The 20,725-nt window shown below is 42.3% G+C and overlaps 1 protein-coding gene across 11 annotated transcripts in view; it reads left to right on the top strand.

Moving 5' to 3' along the window:
• Nucleotides 1–7,382, top strand: part of Cplane1 (ciliogenesis and planar polarity effector complex subunit 1) — a 97,749-nt gene extending 90,367 nt beyond the window's left edge. For 6 of the 11 annotated variants that reach the window (XM_052743164.1, XM_052743175.1, XM_052743166.1 and 3 more), the window contains 4 exons: nt 1,276–1,381; nt 2,017–2,150; nt 5,897–6,075; nt 6,909–7,382. In XM_052743164.1, the coding sequence (XP_052599124.1) occupies nt 1,276–1,381; nt 2,017–2,150; nt 5,897–6,075; nt 6,909–7,085 (596 nt within the window). In that variant the 3' untranslated portion in view covers nt 7,086–7,382. The other 5 variants (XM_052743168.1, XM_052743167.1, XR_008219477.1 and 2 more) reach the window with 4 other exon arrangements.
• Nucleotides 7,383–20,725: the final 13,343 nt, after the last annotated feature.

The raw sequence follows: 20,725 nt of genomic DNA, 5'->3' as shown, positions 1-20,725 counted from the left end.
GGAAAGGCGCAAAGCTACACAGAGAAACCCTGTCTCGAAAAAAAACCAAAAAAAAAAAAACCTAACTCTCACACCTTGTGTGGAGGCATGCACTCAGAGTCCCAGCACTTGGAGATAAACTCTGGATCCTTTCAAGTTTCTAAGGCCATCCTTGATTACACAGTGTGCTTCAGGCCAGGCTGGACTACTTGAGACCCTATCTCAAACATATAAATAAAGCCACAGTAAAGCTCTCCTGGTGACGCACACATGGAAGTCCTACCTACTTGGGAGGTTAAGGCAAGAGGATCACTTGAGCCCAGGAGTTCATGACCAGCCCAGGCAACATACTGAGAGCCTGTCTTCCAATAAACAGGTCAATTATTTTAAAACCATCTGCTGGCAAGATGGCTCAGCAGGTAAAAATGGCTCCTGCCAAGCCTAGTGACTTAAGTTCAATCCCTGGAACCTGTGTAAATGAGGAAGAAGAGAACCAATCCTGCAAGTTGCCCTATGTGGTGGTACTGTGTCCCCAATATATTGTGCATCCTAATAAACTTATCTGGGGTCAGAGGACAGAACAGCCACCAGACAGACATAGAGGCCAGAAAACGGTGGCACACGTACTTTTAATCCTATCACTTGGGAGGCAGAGATCCATCCGGATCTCTGTGAGTTCAAGGCCACACTGGAAACCACCAGGCATGGTGACTCACCCCTTTAATCCCAGGAAGTGATGGCAGAAAGCAGAAAGGTATATAAGGCGTGGGGACTGGGAACTAGGCTTTTTAAGCTTTTATGCTTTTAGCAGCAGTTCGTCTGAGATTCATTCAGGTGAGGACTCAGATGCTTCCAGTTTGAGGAAACAAGATCAGCTGAGGAATTGATGAGGTAAGGTTGGATGTGGCTTGTCCTATTTCTCTGATTTTCCAACGTTCACCCCAATATCTGGCTCCAGGTTTGTCTTTATTAATAAGACCTGTTAAGATTCGTGCCACAGTCCTATGACGTGCTATGGCAGGAGCTCATCCACACACCTAAACACACACATCATAATATTGCTGAGGAATTTAAGTACAGCATAAAGCAAATGGTGGTTATTAATTTTTGTGCTTACAAAACCCTAAACCTTGTCTTGATAAAATTTAACTTGCTGTTTTAGCTAGGACTTTACCGGGCTACTATATACCTGGCTCTCCAGCTGCTAAGGGTGTTGTCTTCTAAGGAAGGACACCAAGTTTATTAAAAAGTAGTTTTCCTTCTTCCTTTAAAGGCCTGCTTTCTTGGTTCTGTTAGGATCCTGGAGAAGTCCCACAAAAGACCACCATCCATGTATGCAATCAACAAAAGCATTTATTATTCCAGCATGTTGGGGCCTGCCATCCTACACAAAGGCAAGATGGTAAAGACCCCAAGAGGGACCTGTGAGCTTCTTTTAAGCATAGCCAAGAGGAGATACTAGAGCAGTTAGGTCATTTTAGAAATGATTGGCTTAAGCAAGTGGCAATCATATTAGTATGTTCTAATTGGCCAGGGCTAGTCAGGGTATAGTTTTCCATTTTGGAGCAGGCCTGGACAAGTCCGAGGCTTTGTTCTTAAGCTGTTGGGGGTACTGGCTGGCCTAGTACGCACTGACTGGGGGGCGCCAGCTCACTCAGTGGCCCAGGCTTGGTGCTTCCTACCTCTCTTGTCCCTGTGGTCAGGGGCATCAGTGATTATCCTTTGTTTTAGGCTCTCACAGAAACTGTTTATTCAGTCTCAGGAAACTGAAATGGAGGCCTGATCTCTGAGAGAAGACTGAGCAGCCTGTCATGTGTCTGCTTGGTCCTCTCAGTTCAAATCAGCCACCAATTATTGGGTGATTTTAGAGCTTATCAAGCTGACTGCACTTGTGAGGATGTAGGCAGGCAGCCCAACTTAGGCAAATTTTATTAGGGTACAACAGAATATCACCATATTAGTTTGTCTGCTAAACTAAACTGTTCCTGATTGGCACAAGCAGGACAAATGACAGAGAGGTTTTTTTTTTTTTTTTAGGGGACTTGGAGGTAATGGTGTAGTTCAGGTTCATCATGCTAGATTGCATACATTGTTTGGCAGTCTGTGTCGTATGAGTACTGAGAATCACTTACTATCCTTAAAGTACAGAAGACTCCCAACTCAATATGTAGGTGAGATTTCTTTTTTTAACTTTTATTTTATTATTTTATGTGTATGGGTGTTTTGCCTGCATGTATGTCTATGTACCATATGAGGTCAGAAGAGGGCATTGTATCTCTTGTGTCCTTTGGAAAAGCAGCAAGTATTCTTAACTATTGAGCTGTAACACAAAAATCTAATAGGTCTTATAATAAAAAACCCGAAGCCAGATATTGGGGTAAATGCTGAAAGATCAGAGAGACAAAGGAACAAGCCACAGCTACTTCTCACCTCACCAACTCCAAGAATCCTCTGATTGAATGTCTCTGAGTCCTCAGCTGAAAAGGCTTCAGCCAAAAAGCCTCCAGCTGAAGAGGCCTTAGTTCCTGTCTCCTCATGCCTTATATACCTTTCTCCGCCCAGCCATATTGCTTCCTTCCTAGTGCTGGGATTAAAGGTGTGTTCCCCCACTGCCCGGCTCTGTTTCTTTCCTAGACTGAATCAATCTCATGCAATCCAGGGTGGCTTTGAACTCACAGAGATCCAGACAGATCTCTGCCTCCTGAGTACTAGGATTAAAGGTGTGTGCCATCACTGTCTGAACTCTATGTTTAATCTAGTGGCTGGCTCTGTCCTCTGATCCTCAGGCAAGCTTTATTTGATACAAAATCTATCACTACACTGAGCCATCTCTATAGCCCCATGGTGGGGACTTGTTGACTTGTCACTTGCCCTTCACACTCATTGACACACAGACAAAGTGTCAGGATGGAAAGAGATCCTCCAAGCAGGTGGTAACCATAGGACGGAAAGTGCTGTGTTTCTATCAGATAAAATAGACTTCAAGCCAGAAATGGTGTATGAAACCAAGAAGGTCATCACTGAATGATAACGGGCTCAGCTCGTCGGGATGGCAGAGCACATGTAAGTACCTGTGTTGTTGAGTCGAATACATAAAGCAGACACTCCGGGGCACAGAGGGAGAAGCGGTGCCCAGACGAAGTGACGGCACTCCGAGGAGTTGCTTAGGTTTGTCGTTGTGCTGCTCCGTGTTTTCTGTGTTTGTGTGTGGTGCTGGGGATTCGACATGGGGCTTCACAGGTGCTACAGCAGCGCTCTACCCACATCTCCAGGTCTTAGCAAGTATTTTTTAACCACAATAAAAGCTAAAAGTAAACAATTTTTAGGAAAATTGAAGTATGTGGAAATTAAACAGTATGTTCTTCAACAATTAGTAGATCAAAGAGACCGAAAGGAAAATTAAGCACTTTTGAGAAAAAGGGCAATGGAAAAACAATACACCAAGACCGATAGGACTATGTGAAATACATAACCCTAAAAATACAAATTTATCACCAAGGGAAGAAATAACATCACAGAAATTTGAAAAAAATAAACAGAATTGACAAACCCTTAGCCAGGCTAATGGAAAAGACCCAAATGTTTAAAGGGGGTCTCAGGGGAATGTTAGGACAGTTACATGCCAACAAATTTGATGATTGAGACAAAATGGAGAAATGTGTAGAAAAACACAACCTACCAAGTTGAATCAATGAGAAACATGTGCAGGCTGCACCAGAGTCAGCATAAAGGAAGACCTGTTGGTCTTGCCATTTGCTATACTGTGTCTGCACTGGAGTACATTGTGCTAAGGAAAATAAACACAGAACAAAAATGATCACAGGATCTCCTTTATGCGTGGGTTCTCAGTCATCTGAGGAAAGAACAGGAAATGTGGACTACAGGACAGAGGACACAAAGTAACATATGGCAGATACCCCCAAAGAGTTGTTATACAGCCCTAGGGCCATTAATAGTATATTGTGTTCAGGAGTTTTGCTGAATGGGTAATAAAGAATGGGTAACTATCACCTAGTGAAAATGTTAATTACACCATAGTACCCATTTTACCGTGTGTGTGTATTTCCAGAATCAATGTAAAATTTATCATAAAAAATTAAAGCTTTGTCTACACTGGAGGTAGGAAAACCCTACTTTGAAAATTTTTTAGAGTTACACAGAAATGCATGTGCTGCCTCTCTCTCAATCAATCTGTTAAATATAGGAAATTTTTCTGTCTGAGTGGTATTAAAAAAGAAAGGAAAGGCCAGGTAGTAGTGGTGCATGCCTTTAATCCCAGCACTCGGGAGGCAGAGATAGGCATATCTCTGTGAGTTTGAGTCCAGCCTGATCTGCAGAGTGAGATCCAGGACAGGCACCAAAACTACAGAGAAACCCTGTCTTGAAAAACCAACCAACCAAACAAATAAAAGAAAGGAAGGAAACACATACATTCTGATGGTAATTTTCCCTTTTACTTCATCTTAAAAAGTCTTCTCAAAATCTGTCTCCACACTCCTACATATCTCTTTCTCCACACAGCTCTGTCTACAGCACACATCTCTCCTCAGCAGCTACATCTCTTTTCTACATCACTCACCTCACTACTCACTGAACAAACTCTGGACAATACATGAATTACATTTTGAGGGTCACATAACATTTTTTCTGTCAACATTTCTTGAAGCACATAGGCTGAGCACCCAGCATTTTCCAGTGGAGAGTGACATTGAAATTCAGGACCTAAACAATAAACAATTAGTTGGCTAAACCTTGAGTGGTTAGGAGTTTGTGCAGAAAGTCAATTGCTACAGGAAGTTATGTCTACTGAAATTGCTTCATTCCTGACCTTTGTTAAACAGACACCTGGGATTCTGTCCTTGTACATTCATTAGCAGGGGCAACTAGTCTGCTTTGAATTTGCTCTGAGGTCTAAAAATCAACTAATTGTGTAAAAAGCTTCTCTTTGTAACTGAGAATATTATTTTCCTATGCCAGTCTAATCTAGGAAAAATATCCCAGTATTGCTGTTCATCAAAATTGTACAGTTTAAGAAGAAATCATCTTTCTGACCATCTCCAGATACATGTGCCCCAAAAGTACAAAACACACCACCAATGGGCTGTGGAAAGAACCCTACAGCTGTTCTTTTTATGGGGGAATTGTGGCACATGAGAATAATTACAGACAGAAGCAACCAGTATCCATAGTAGCCAGTAACTCCATCGTCTTTGCCTATTGGGGCTCCCCATCAGAGAGTTATTCATCTGGTAGGTCAACACCTGAATTATTAGTTGCCATCTGTTGTATTTATGTCATGGCCTGTGACAGTAGGCCAAATAAGTCCAAGAGAAAGTCATGATCCAAAGAGAAGGAAACTATAGGGTCATCAGGGTCAAAGACAGCTGGCGTCTCAAGTCGGTAGAGACACCATTTAGATCATCTTTCTAGATGTCAATAGTTATGTTTATTTCATCAAACAAGACATTTTATGTCTAAATAAGAGTTAGTTGTAGTAGAGGTGGGCATGGGATTGGTCGATGTTTACAGTAGCCTGTGCTGAGCTCTGACTGTATCCTGAGCACTTGAAGGAATGGCTTGGCCTCCCACCTTCCTTTGTTTCTATCTTGGAAGCAACCTTATGGTTGTGATGTTGACTCTTCACTCAGTGCCTGCCTTCCTTTCTTTTTTCTTCTGTTGTTTTGAGACAGGGTCTCCTCACTAGGCGTTCTTGCTCTAGAGATGAAATCATTACTTTCAAATCAAAATTGGTGTCCATGTCACATATTGTTGCAAGTCTGCCGGCAGCCATGTCCAGACCTTGTGGATTGAATATTAGGTAACAGATGCCTGCCTTGGCCTTAACAGTAAGGTCACAGTCACTACATGAATGAATGAATTGATCAGTTCCTGTGTGTGTTTCATTTTCCCTTTAAAGGTTCTAATAGTCCGTGTCAGAGTCTGAAGCATACGAAAAGCCATGGGGCTTTTGGGGCGGCTCCTCCAGTGAAGCAGGTGTGCACAGAGTATGAGAGAGAAGAGATGGTGGTGAGTCCCTGGACTCTGCCTTCAGAAATCCACAGGATTCTGCACGGCAGGCCCAGGGCCCTTCTACAGGTGAGTGCTGCCCGGAGTTCTGCAGTGTTCCTTACTTTTCCTAAGATTTGAAGAAAATGATTACTTTGGCCATTTTGAGATTGTCTAATTTTTCTTTCTTTGTGTGTATGTTTTGTTTGAAATGGGATCTCCTGTAGCTTCTATTGGTTTGAGTTTTGTTTTGTTTTTTCATTTTCTTTGAACCCAGTGATAAATTTGCAGCATTTTTTAGTGCCTTCCCCCTCTCTAAAGTAAGTATCTTGGTCCCTCTGTTGCTTTCTTCTCTGGATCTTTTGTATATCATTTGCCTCTGATTTCATCACCGTTTCAGGGAGTCATTTAAGTTTTCTCCTATGTTGGATATCTCCTTTTGTTTCTTCATTATTGTTGTTGGTGGTGTGTGTGTGTGTGTGTGTGTGCGTGTGCATATGTCGTGTACATGCACAGGCCACTACCCCATTCCCTTGAGACAGTTTCTGCTGTATTGGCAGGCTAGCAAGTCCCCTTAATTATCCTTTCTCTGCTGGGGTTAAAAGTCCAGACTTGGTTCAAACTTGATGTAAAGTTGAAGCTGTCCTTGAACCCCTGATCCTCCACTTCGGGAGCGCGAGAATTGTAGGCATGTCCCCTTTGCCCAGCTCCTAGGGTTGCAAACACTGTCCTCCCATTTAGAACAGTGTAAAAGAACAGACTGCCGTACTGCAGGTATCAGAACCCACCTTGACTGTCGGTCAGATCTGAGGCCCACATCTGTGTCAGCGCCTTGTCGTGCAGACCTGCTGGACCCCCCGCCCTCAGATTCCTACATCCCTTTACTTCTTTAGCGGGTCATAACCATCTTTCCAATTCCCCAGGACATGTCATCACCTGAAGAGGAAGAACCTGAGCCCTCTTTTGTGGTAGCTGGCATGGACAGCGTGTCTGAGAGCACTGGCAGCATTCTCAGCAAACTTGACTGGAGAGCCATTGAAGACATGGTGGCCAGCGTGGAGGAGGAGAACCCATCTGTCCGCTGGGCCTCAGACCTGTAGGGCCTGGAGAGCACTCTCTTTCCAGGCCCTGGCCAGCATCTCACTGAGAACTTTGTGGATCTAAGGCTACAAATAATGGGAATTTACAACCTGCAGCCCCAGGGTTCCCTGGGTTAACCATTGCAGGAGGGAAAATAAACATGTCAATAATATTGCCTTTATGGGGAGAGGTGGTTGAACTAGAGAAAAGCATTATGTTTCATGTGATTCATCTTTAGGTATCATTTCAACAATATACACATGTCAAGGCAGGTTTTCACAATATTTAAATTAATTTGAATAAAAAAAAAAATCTTGTATCTGCTTCTTCCTTTACTACCCGCTATGTTTCCAGAAACTACAAATGTGGCAGACTTGACAGGAACCTCCTGTCGCTGGGAGAAAATCACTCTCTGCTTTAAAGCTCAGTCTTAACCTGTAGTTCAGCTGAGCAGGCCACTCCATACGGACATTTGTCTTGTGTTCTGTGGCTTGACGGGGGGAGGTGGGGGTAGGGGGTTGCAAGGATGAGTGCTTTAGATGGAGAGGAGAATGGACATCCTTGCTGTGCAACACTGGTCTTGTGTGTGTGCATGTGTGGAGGTCACGGGCTGTACAACACTGGTCTTGTATTTATTGTGTGTGTGCATGTGTGGAGGTCACGAGCCATACAACACTGGTCTTGTATTTATTGTGTGTGTGCATGTGTGGAGGTCACGGGCTGTACAACACTGGTCTTGTATTTATTGTGTGTGTGCATGTGTGGAGGTCACAGAACAGCGTGCAGGTCCCAGGGCGGGAATTGGAGTCTTCAGGCTTGGCAGCAGGCACCTGTTGTCTGCTGAACCACTCTCGGGCCTACGATGCTCATCTTAGCCTTGTAAGAATCACAAGGCAGAGGACTGATAGTTTTGGAGATTGAACACTCAATATAATTTTGGAGATCGTTTTTTTAGAGAAATGACTAAATCCCAAGAACCCCCAACTCCTGTCATTTTGGTGCCCTGTCAAAGGATCCTACTATCTGAAAAGGCTGAAGTAGCCCAGGGCCCTAACTTTGTGATGTCAGATGGTCTCCATGTTCTTCAACCAAACTATCATTTAATGTTGGAGAGAGATGTAGAATCATCAGATCATTTTATTCTCACAATTTCTTAGGGGTGCATTTGAGTAGTTTTTATAATTCTGTAGGCCTGAGGATGTACTGCAGAAATGGTGTCTGCCTACTGTGTGCAAGGCCCTGGCTGTGATTCCCAGCACCACAGAACAAAATTGTGAACTACCACTAAATTTTTTTTCTGTCCCCCTCTCCCTTCGGTTGTGGGGATTCATCCCAGGTCATGCTAGAGGGATCTGAGGCTTCACCTCTGCACAGCTGGGTGAGGGGGTCACTTCACCTCTGCACAGCTGGGTGAGCAGGTCACTTCATTAGAGTTTTGTTCTTTTACTTAACTCCACTCTGGCACATTGTCTCATGATGGCTCCGCTTTTGTGTATTGCTCAGTTAGGTCTTGGGTTGTTTTTTTCTACACCTAGTTCCACTTCTCAATCACATCTCATATAAAACCCTTCTGACATCTTTACTTTTTTCTTTCATCCCTGTTTCTTTTTCCCTTCTTAATTAAAGCCTTCCATAGCTTTAACAATCTCTAAAATCTATGGCCCTAACAGTGCCCCAACTTTCACCTTTTAGCTATTTTACCCACCTCAATACTTAACCAGTCTACTCATTCATCTTACTCTCTCCCACCTTTAACCCTGTTAACTAAAATCTGTACAGAGATACATATATGCGTACAAATAGAGAATACTGTATCGACATAAAACACATGCAATTAGACATATAGCCAGAGATCAACCTTATTACAGTACTAGTGAGTGATTTTGGCACTCCACTCGCACCAACTGACAGGGCTTCCCAACAATAATAAAATACAGGTAAATATGTTAAGTGACACCATAGATGAAATAGACTTGGCAGTCATCTACAGGACACTCCATCCAAACACATTAATAGCAGCCCATGGAACTTTCTCCAAAATAGACCACATATTAGGACACAAGGCAAGTCTCAACAAATATAGGAAAATGGAAATAATTCTTTGTATCTTATCTAATTGAAATATAATAAGACTACAAATAAATACCAAGAGAAACCCTTTAAAAAAGCACAAACTCATGGAGGTGAAACAATACACTTTTGAATAGTGAATGAGTCCTTAAAGAAATTAAGAAAGAAACAATTTGTAGACTCTGAAAATGAAAACACATCCTTAAACCTGTGGGATCCACTGAAAGTACTCCTAGAAGGTAAATTTATAGTTCCAAGTGCTTACATTAGGAAATTCGGGCTCAAATAAATAATACATGTTAGAGCTCTGGAAAAAAGAGTAAGCCAAGCCTTGAGCCAGTACACAGAAATCATTAAGATCAGGGCAGAGGGCTGGAGAGATGGCTCAGAGGTTAAGAGCACTGACTGCTCTTCCAGAGGTCCTGAGTTCAATTCCCAGCAACCACATGGTGGCTCACAACCATCCATAATGAGATCTGGTGCCCTCTTCTGGCCTGCAGGGACACATGCTGCATATGTAATAAATAAATCTTTTCTAAAAAAAAAAAAAAAAAAAAAAAAAAATCAGGGCAGAAATTAATGAAAGGGAAAAGAAAAATGTAAAGAATCGATTAAACAATTGGTTCTTTGAGAACATAAATATTGACAAACGTTTAGCCATACTAACCAAAAGAAAAAGACCACCCAAGTTAAAAAAAATTAGAATGAAAAGCTGTTAAAAACAGATACCAATTTAGTTCAGATTTACCTTGAAAACATTCCACTAAATTGGAAAAATCTAAAAGAAGTCCATGAATTTCTAAATGCATATGACCTACCAAAATTAAACCCAAAATGAGATAATTTAAAGTATAACAAGCAGAGATTGAATCAGTAAATGCACTCTCCCAACTGAAAAAGACCAGACCTGGATGGATTCACTGGTGAATTTTACCAGACCTTTGAAGAGCTAACACCAGGGTTTCTCAAATTTCTCCATGGGATAGAAAAGGAAGGAACATTACCAATCTCTTTTCAGGAAGCTAGATAAAGACAATAGGAAAATTATAAGCCAATCTTGCTGTTGAATATAGATGCAAAATTTCTCAACAAAATACTTCCAAATCGAATTAGCGCATACAACAAAGATCATTATGATCAAGTCAGACTTATTCCACAGGCGCCAACGTGGTTTGATATATGGAACAAACCCAGTCAGAGATGTGAAAGACCTCTATAATGAAACACTGAACACCAGAAAAAAAATTGAGGACGACACTAGATAATGGGAAGACCTCAAATGGATTGAAAGAATTCTGTGAAAAGGGCTTTCTGACCAGAAGCAGTTTATAGATTTCATTGTAATACTGATCAAAATTCCAGTGGTTTTCCTCAGAAATAGAAACAACAATATTCATACGGAATTAGAAGTAACCCTCGACAGTCAAAGCAATCCTAAGTAAAACAAAATGTTGCTGGAGGTATCACCATATCTGATTTCAAGTTATATTACAGAGCCATAGTAATAAAAACAAGCCGGGCGGTGGTGGCACACGCCTTTAATCCCAGCACTTGGGAGGCAGAGCCAGGCGGATCTTTGTGAGTTCGGATCTTTGTGAGTTCGAGGCCAGCCTGGTCTACAGAGTAAGTTCCAGGAAAGGCGCAAAGCTACACAGAGAAACCCTGTGTCGAAAAACCAAAATACAAAAAAAACCCAGCACGGTACTGGCACAAAAACAGACATGTAGATCAATGTAAAAACACAGACTCAAGTCCATTCAACTAACCCCCCTGTCAATTTTAATAAAGAGACACATTGGAGAAAAGTTATTATCTTCAACAAATGGCGCTGGGAAAACTGTTATCTACATGTAGAAGAAGGAAACTAAATTCTTCTATCTCACTCTGCACAAAAATTAACTCCTTGAGGTTGGAGAGATGGCTATTGTTCTTATAGAACACCTGGGTAGCTGTTCCAGCTTTGACCTGGAAGTACTACTCACATTGGGGCTTCCAGTAACTGTCAGGCCTACCTATGGTCTGCCCCTGAGGCGGGGCAGAGCCCTTAAGACCCGGGGTCTGAATGGGCCACTCTCTTGGTTCCTGGTGATCCTGGATGTTGGATGGTAGACCGAGCAGAGTTCTCCAGAGAAGACTGCACCTCACCTCTCCTGGGTCCTGTAGCCTATCCCTTTACTTGCTTAAGTAAAACCCCCAAATAAACATCCCTTTTCACTACATGGAGTTGCCTTAATATTTCTACCAGTACACCCACACAGTGGTTCACAACTATCCAATACTCCAGTTCCTGAGTATCTATCATCACCTGCTGGCTTTCAGGGGCACCAGGCCCACATGTAGAGCACATACAACCAAGTAGTCAAAACATTCAAATCTTTAAAAACAAACACCCACACACACACAATGGATCAAAGAAAAAGTCCAGAATGGATAATGAAAATCTGGTGTATAAATATACAATTTATTCAGTTTTTAAGAAAAACCGAGCTGAGTGTGGTAGCACACGCCTTTCATCCCAGCACTCAGGAGGCAGAGGCAGATGGATCTCTGTGAGTTCAAGGCCAACCTGGTCTACAGAGTGAATTCCAGGAGAGCCAGAGCTGTTATACAGAGAAACTCTGTCTCAAAGATGAAAAGAATAAAAAAAAAATGAAATCCACAGGTTAAATGAACAGATCTGGGAAAAATTATCCTGAGTGAGATAATACAGGCTCAGGAAGATAAATACCACATTTTTTCTCATTTGTGGCTGTTAACTCTGAATCTTCAGTTATGTATGTTTCATTTGGAACACCCATAGCAGTTAGAAGTAGTAAGAGGCCGTGTGGGGGTGCCTCTAAGGGAGAGGAGAGGCAATGGTATAAAGGCTTACAGTGGATTAATAGAACAAAGTTAAACTGGGGGGAGAGGTAGGAGAGCAGTGTAGAGGAGGGAATATGGAGGGATAAATAACACTAAAAACAAGTTACATGGAACCTACCCACTACTATAGAAGCTACCCAATAAAATGAAAAGAACACACACACACACATGCACACACACACACACGCACACACACACACATATGTATATATATACATATATGTATATACGTGTGTATACTCATGTGTATACACACACACACACACACACACACACACACACACACACGTAAGTGAAAATGGAATTCACTTTGTAATAGGACCACAATGCCCGACTAGACATCACAGGCTAAAAAATAAAAACCCAGTTACTGTACAGAACTAGACAATACAGACTTACCACCAAAGTCACTACATGCTTAAGTCATAAAACATGGAAATAACAAGGTGGTACTTACCTCAAAGCATCATACCTACTGGTTTAGCTTTCATAGTGCTGGACGGTACTCTGCATGCTACTGGAGGAAAGTAATCATCATTCTATGACTGCTGGAAGCTACAATGACTGGTCTGGAAAAACATGCCCTGTTGCAAAAGTGGCAGGAGTAGACAACCATGACATGAAACCCATACCAGGCATCAGTGTCAGGCCAAGAGCCTGTGGCCAAATGGGTCATAGGCTCTAGTGGAGAACCTGTTCTTATTCTGCTAGGTGGACATAGTATTAAATCAGATCCTAATGATTTGTGTATGGTCATACACATAGACCGATGCATCTCTCAACCCCCATCAGAAAAGCTTCTATTTGTAGTAGGCAGTGATTAACACAGGTCACACAAGGCCAGTAAGACATGTTGGAGTGCTCAGCTCTAGATGGGACATCTATATCACATATACCCCAGGGCTCAGGGGTCATGGTAGAAGGGTTGAAAGACAGAGTCAGGGGCAGTGGAAGGATGCAAGTGAATGGTGTCTTCTGGACACAGCAGAGCAACAATAAGAATAAGAACTCGCAACAATTTTGACAGCATATATAAGGCCAACACAAGCTCAATGCCGTCAAATCTCAGCACAGAGAGGGGCGGTAGGCAGGATGTCCCACCCCCAGCTAAAGAGCTATTGGAATTGATAGCTCAATACAGACAAATCTCAGCACAGAGAGGGGCGGTAGGCAGGATGTTGCACCCTCAACTAAGGCGCTATTGGCAACTGATAGCTGCAGGAGTGGAGGGGTTGGTTTTCTTTAAGAGTGTTCTTAAGAGGTTTACCATATTCCAGTGGAAGGCCACTCATCCAAAAAATAAATGGGCAGCACAAAGTGTATTTAATTGGTGAAAAAAGCATATCAAGTTGGGTGGGTAGGGAAGGGGATGGCAGGAATGGGAGGTATGATTAAAATACATTGTACACAATTCTCAAAGAAATAATGCAAAAAAAAAAAGTGTATCACAACCCTCCCCCACTCCAAACCCCACAAAACACAAGAAGAAAAAGAAAAGAAAAAATTGACTCAGGACAGGCAACCTGAGCATTTTTCTCGGCTGGCCTGAAGTATATATCTAATTATTCTTTATCAATAAAAACTCAGGAGTCAGATATCAGGGTAAGAACCTGAATGATCAGAGAAGCAGCGGAGAAGTAACCAGTGACCTCCTATCTCTTTCATTCCGGAATATATCTAAAAGGGCTGACACCCTCTCTAAGCCCCGCCCTACTACTTCCTGTGCCTATCTGTCCTCAGTCTTCAAAAACTTCTATGGTTAATTTTGGTCAGCTAGGAGCTAGCTCTGCCCTCTGATTCAAAACGAACTTTATTGTCAATTTTAGGAGGATCAGAATGCAATCAAAATATCACACAACAGTGGCCTCTTGGCTCCTCATACAAGTATTATGGCAAATCCTTTTATTTCTCTTACATTTTCATTATTTATGTGTGGGTGGTGCATACATGCCGTGGTGTTCATGCGGTGATCAGAGATTAACTTCTGGGAGACAGTTCTCTCCTTCCACCACAATATATAAAGGAGGCTGGAGAGATGGCTCAGTGGTTAAGAGCACTGACTGCTCTTCCAGAGGACCCTGGTTCAATTCCCAGCACCCACGTGGCAGCTCACAACTGTCTGTAACTCCAAGATCTGACACTCCTCACACAGACATACATGCAGGCAAAACACCAATGAACATAAAAAAATAAAAATAAATAAATTAAAAAAAAAAAAAAAAAAAGAGTTTGGGGGCTGGAGAGATGGCTCAGAGGTTAAGAGCACTGCTTGTTTTTCCAAAGGTCCTGAGTTCAATTCCCAGCAACCACATGGTGGCTCACAACCATCTGAAATGAGATCTGGTGCCCTCTTCTGGCCTGCAGGGATATGTGCAGGCAGAACACTGTATACATAATAAATAAATCTTTAAAAAAAAAAAAAAAACAAAAAAAACAATATATAAAGGAGATGCAACAATTCACCTCTAAGTCTAGTGCAAAGAATGACTCGGGGCTTCGCCACAGGCGAGAGTCCAGCTTCCCATCTGCCGCATTAACAGAGTCTGCAGTGGTTCCTTGGCCAGATCTGACCTGCTTCATGTTGTTGCTCTTACAAATACTGTTTTCTTGGAATGTACCTCTCCATTGCTTGTATGTGACCCAGTGTTGTGAGGTTACAACATAGGCCATAGACATGCCAAGCCTAAAGAACTTTCTAACTCCACAGAAAAGTGTTTTCTAACCATGGGCCTTCAGTGTGAACTCCATAGAGAAGCTGCATGCTTCAGTTTAGTGCCTTGCTCTAATGCTTACATGGATAGACAGACGTCAGAATTATCAGAGGGGACTCCACATCATGAATGGGAGAATCCAAATCCCACGGGTGAGGGCTTACAGCTCAGTGGTACAGGGCCTGCCTAGTACACAGGAAGAAAAAGAAATGATTTTAAAAATCTAAAACACAGCCGGGCGGTGGTGGCGCACGCCTTTAATCCCAGCACTCGGGAGGCAGAGCCAGGCGGATCTCTGTGAGTTCGAGGCCAGCCTGGTCTCCAAAGCGAGTTCCAGGAAAGGCGCAAAGCTACACAGAGAAACCCTGTCTCGAAAAACCAAAAAAAAAAAAAAAAAATCTAAAACACGATGGGTTAGAAGCTGCAACACAGGGGAGGGGACAATGTGACAAAGAATAGACTCCATTCCAACTATATAACTTAATGGTGCATTTCAATATCTTAGAAAAACAAGCCAAATGCAAAGGTAGTACATGGAAGAAACAAAGATCATGATATAAATGAATGAAATGGAGACTAAAAAGAACAATGCAAAAATATCAATGGAACAAAGAGTTGGCTACTGGGCAGAGAAATGATCACTAAACTCCTAGTCAAACTAACCAAAAGAAAATGAGAGAAGGGTCGAAATAAATTTAAATTATAGATGATAAATGGAGACATTACGACAGATACAAACGAAATACAGAACTTTGTGAGGGGATATTATAAAGCTTATATTTTAAAAGATGGAAAATCTAGAAGAAATGGACAAATTCCTAGACACATATGATATACCTCTATTAAAACAAGACATAAAACCTTAACTAGGGGTTGGAGAGATGGCTCTGTGGTTAAGAGCACTGGCTGCTCTTCTAGAGGACGTAGGTTTATTTCCCAGACCCCACATGGCAGCTCACAACTGTCTGTAACTCCAGTTCCAGGGGATCTGACAGCCTCACACAGACATACATGCAGACATAACACCAATACACATAAAATAAAAACAAATAAAATATTTTTAAAAACTTAACTAAATCTGTCATGATATGAGGATGAAAGAGAAAAAAATTATTCTGAGTGAGGAAAAGCCAAGAATAAAAGGATTCACAACTAAAATCTTCCAGATATGCAAAAGCAGAACACTAACATCCTCATTTACCCAGACTCACTCCATGGAGCCAGTATCACCCTGGTGTTAAAACCCCATAAGACAGCAACCATCCCATAAGGTGGACTGGAGGGATAACTCAGTGGTTAAGAGCAATTGCTCTTCTTGTAGAGGACCCAGGCTTTGTTCTAAGCACCCACAGAGTGATTCACAATCTTCCATAATTCCAGTTCCAGGGGATCTGATTCATTCCTCTGACCCTCACAGACAATACGCATGCAGGCAGAACACCCACACGCAGCAAATAAAACTGAGTTTAACAACAGTAGAAGCTATGGCCCAATTTCCCTGATGAACATAGGTGCAATACAATATTTGCAAGCTGAATTCAATAGCACATTAAAAAGGTTATAACCATCACCAAGTTGGTTTCACTCCAGGCATGCAAGGATGCTTCAACATATGCAAATTAAAAATGTAATACAGTGAATCATTCGACTCAGGTGCAGAAATTCTATAGTCATCCCAAAGTTACAGAGAAGGCCCTGAACAAAGATCAGCATCTCTTCATGTTGAAAGAGGCAGAGCAGAGCTGTCTGGATGGCTCAGGGGCCAGGAGGTTGGCCACCAAACCTGATAGCCTGAGTTTGATCCCCAGGACCTGAAGAGTGGAATGAGAACTGACTCCTACAAATTGTCCTCTGGCTTTCACATGTGCTCGTGTGCACGCACACACACATTTTAAAATACAATTAAAATGTTTTTAAAGCCATGAAGAAACCAGAACGTAACTCAAAATAATAAGGCTGTGTATGACAAAATTATTGCCAACAATTATATTCAAAAGGAAAAACAAAACATTTGCTGTTTGAAGGCTCCACTACAGCAATAAAGGCAACAAAAGAAATAAAGAGGCCACAAGGAGGAAAGGGTCAACTTAACCTGTTTGTAAATGACACGATCCTCTACTTCAAAGACCCTCAAGACTCCACCAGCAAACTTAAGCTCAGATAAAGGCTCTCAGCAGAGTTTCGGGAAATACAATCGTCAGTGTCTCTCCCGTTCTAGTTAGGTTTCTGCTGTGACGAAAACACTGACCAAAAGCAAGCTGGGGAGGAAAGGGTTTGTTTCACCTCATAACTTAGAGTCCATCAGAAAGGAAGGCAGGGCAGGAACTCAAGGCAGGAAGTTGGAGGCAGGAACTAAAGCGAGACCAGGGAGGAAGGCTGTTTACTAGCTTGCTCCCTATGACTTCCCAGGACCACCTGCCTAGGGGTGGCGCCACCCACAGCAGGCTGGGCTCTCCCACATCAAGCACCAATCAAGAAAATGCTGCACACGTTTTCCCACAGGCCGACTTGATGGAGACAATTCCTCAATCAGGAGTCCCCTTCCCAGATGCGTCTAGGTTTGTCGTAAGTTGATAAAAACCAACCAACACACTTTCCTTCCTCCTCCTTTCTTTTCTTTACTTGGTCTTTTGAGACAGGCTATCTTTTTTTTTTTTTTCTTCCCTGGCTGTCCTGGGCTTGCTATGTAGACCATGCTGGCTTTAAACTCGCAGAAACCCTCCTCGCTCTGCCTCCTGAGCGCTGGGATTAAAGACATGGTCCACATGACCACCCTGAGATAGGCTGTCATCCAGCCAAGGCAGGCTTTAAACTCATTTTGTAGCCAAGAGGCCAAGGTTGGCCTTGGACTCTCATCTTGTGCCTTCACCTCCCAAGTGCTAAGACTCCAGGCATCAATACCATACATAGCAAAAATAAATAAAATAAAATAAAGTAAGTGTGTTTTCCTAAGTATCTATAATGAACTTCATGATGAAGAAATTGGGGGAAAAAATCACATTTATAACAGCTTAAAATATACCTAGGAATAAACCTAAACAACAAAGTGAAAGGCTCTTATAATGAAAACTTTAAAACACTGAAGAATTTGAAGAAGATACTAGTAGATGGAAAGGCCTCTCATTGACAAAATTGACAGAATATTCTGGAAATGGCCATACTATATACATTTGTTTTAGACAGAGTTTTCTAGAGGAACAGACCAACGGGAAGAATACACACACACACACACGCACGCACACGCACACTCATGCACGCCTGTGTGAATTAGGTCAGATTTAAAATAGTAACAGCTAAATCATACCTGAGATGCTGAGAACCTAAGAGTGGGTCCTTGCGGCTGAACGCCTCAGCAGTCAGCAGTTCCACAATGCTATTTCTTAGAGGGTGAGGTGAGGAGATAAACAGTAGTGACTCAGTCCACAAGGCAAGATGTCTTCTGGCTCCAGGAGCCCCAAAATCTCCTGAGAGCCACTAGTCCACTGTCCCGATGAAAAGCCTGGAAATGCTGGTTGTGCTGTCAGTGAAAGAGCAGCAGCAGGGTCAATTAACCCCAGACAAGAGGGAGGCCAAGCCAGCAGAAGGGGAGAGGATCTGCCTTCAGCACAGGCCTTTTATCTGGGCTGCTAGTGGAAGGTGCCGCCCACAATCCAGGTGGGCTGCTAGTGGAAGGTGCCGCCCACAATCCAGGTGGGTCTTCCCACACCCATCAGGACAGTCAGGACACTTCTTCAGGTGGGGCTTCCAACTCAGGTTATTCTCATTTGTGACAAGCTGACATTAAAATCAACTATAATATTGCTGAAAGTGGCCCAGAAATTCAATGCAATCCTCATTAAAATTCTAATGACATTCTTCACAAGAATAGAAAAAATAATAATAAAATCTCATTTGCAAGCATAAAAGACTCCAAATAACCAAAGCAGTCCTGAACAGAAAGAGAAAGAGGGATCATTACTATGGTCCATTCGTTACAGAGCCATAAAAAAGCTAGCATGCTACTGTCACAGAAATTGACACACACACACACACACACACACACACACACACACACACACACACGCCAGTGGGATAAAATAAAAGGACAAGTCCCATTCAGCCACAGCCACCTGAGTTTTGACAAAGGTTTAAAGAACATGCATGGCCAGGTGGGGGTGGCACATACCTTTAATCCTAGAACTTGGGAGGCAGAGGCAGGCAGATCTCTGGGTTTGAGGCCAGCCTGGTCTACAGAGTGAGTTCCAGGACAGCCAGGACTATACAGAGAATCCCTGTCTTGAAAAAAAGAAAACAAAACAAACAGATTAATAACAACAACAACAACAACAATAATAATAGTAAAAGCATACATTGGCAGAAAAAAACAGCCTTGTTAATCAGTGGTACCAACCCCCTGAATATCCACATGTCAAAGAATGAAATTATAGCCCTGAAGGGAAATCCAATCAAAACGAATCAATGATATTAATGTAGGGTTCCAAACTTTGAAACTGCTAGAGGACAACATGGGCAGAACACTAAGACATGGCACAGGCAAGGACTTCCTCACAGGACTCTGGAATTGGCAGTTGATGGCTCCGTGGTTAAGAGCACTGGTTGCTCTTCCAGAGAACCTGGGTTCGATTCTCAGCACCCATATGGCAGCTTGTAACTGTCTGTAACTCCACTTCCAGGGGATCTTTCATTCGCCTCTGGTTTCCATGAGTGGCACCAGTGGCATGTAAGTGGTGGACAGACAAACATGTAGAAAAAATACTCATCTGGGGTTCTGTGAAATGAAATGAATGGAATGTCGTGAAGAGGCAGCCTACAGAATGGAAGAAAATGTTTGCCAACTGTACATCTAGCACGGTCTCTAAAGAACTCAAAAATTAAACACAAAAACAAACACCCACTCCGTGTCTAATAAATAAACAAAGTTTGTAAGGGAAGAAATACAAATGACCAATAAATACATAAAAAAGTTCAACATCCCTAGACATCAAGAAATGCAAATAAAAAAACAACTGATAGCAAATTCTGGCAGGATATGGAAAAAGAGAACCTTTATGCACTGCTGGTGGGAATCCAGCTGTGTATAATACACTGCTGTGGGATTCCATGTGGAGGTTTCTCACCAGTCTGAAAACAGAATTAGCATATGACCCAGTTGTGCAACTCCTATGCACAAACCAAAGGGTTCTATGTTAGTATAGCATAGGAAGTTCCACATACGTGTTTACTGCAGTATTAGTCACACTAGTCAAGATATGGGACCAGTTTAGATGTCCATAAACAGGTGCATACATAGTGTTCAGCCATCCAAGAAAATGGAAGGAACTGGTAATCATGTTGAATAAAGTAAGCCAGATTCAGAAAAAGAAATACACACACACACACACACACACACACACACACACACACACACACACACACAGGTACAAGAAAACACTTCTCTTTCTTTCTTTTTTTTTTTTTTTTTTGAGACAGGGTTTCTCTGTGTAGCTTTGCGCCTTTCCTGGAACTCACTTAGGTAGCCCAGGCTGGCCTTGAACTCACAGAGATCCGCCTGCCTCTGCCTCCCGAGTGCTGGGATTAAAGGCGTGCGCCACCACCGCCCGGCACACTTCTCTTTCTTGAGTGTGCCTTACTTTGCTCAACATGATTTCCAGGTCTGCACAAATACAAATGTGTGTATAGATATGGACATTAAAACCAATGAATAAAAGTAGGGTAAGGATATGTGGAAAGTGCAATCAATGACACGTACACATGAAAATGTCACAACAAAACCCATTCTTATGCAAGACAACCCCCAAACTACTTCACAATGTTAAAAATGAAAACAAATCAATATGCTTAGGAAATGACAAAAGAAACCTCTTCTTCCATTTCTATCAGGTTGTTTATGTTGTAATAAACATTTTTAGTTCTGACTGGTTAACCAAGAGTTGAACATGAACTGTTTCCCAATCTCCCGAGGGAGTGCAACCCACATGTCACAGGGAAGCCAATCTGAGCCCATTCTCTGTGACCTG

Source organism: Peromyscus californicus, unplaced genomic scaffold, assembly GCF_007827085.1.
Source record: "Peromyscus californicus insignis strain IS unplaced genomic scaffold, ASM782708v3 Scaffold_18__1_contigs__length_77618521, whole genome shotgun sequence".
Lineage (NCBI taxonomy): Eukaryota > Metazoa > Chordata > Mammalia > Rodentia > Cricetidae > Peromyscus > Peromyscus californicus.
Note: the sequence above shows the minus strand (reverse complement) of the source record. Positions and strands in the feature narration are given on the sequence as shown.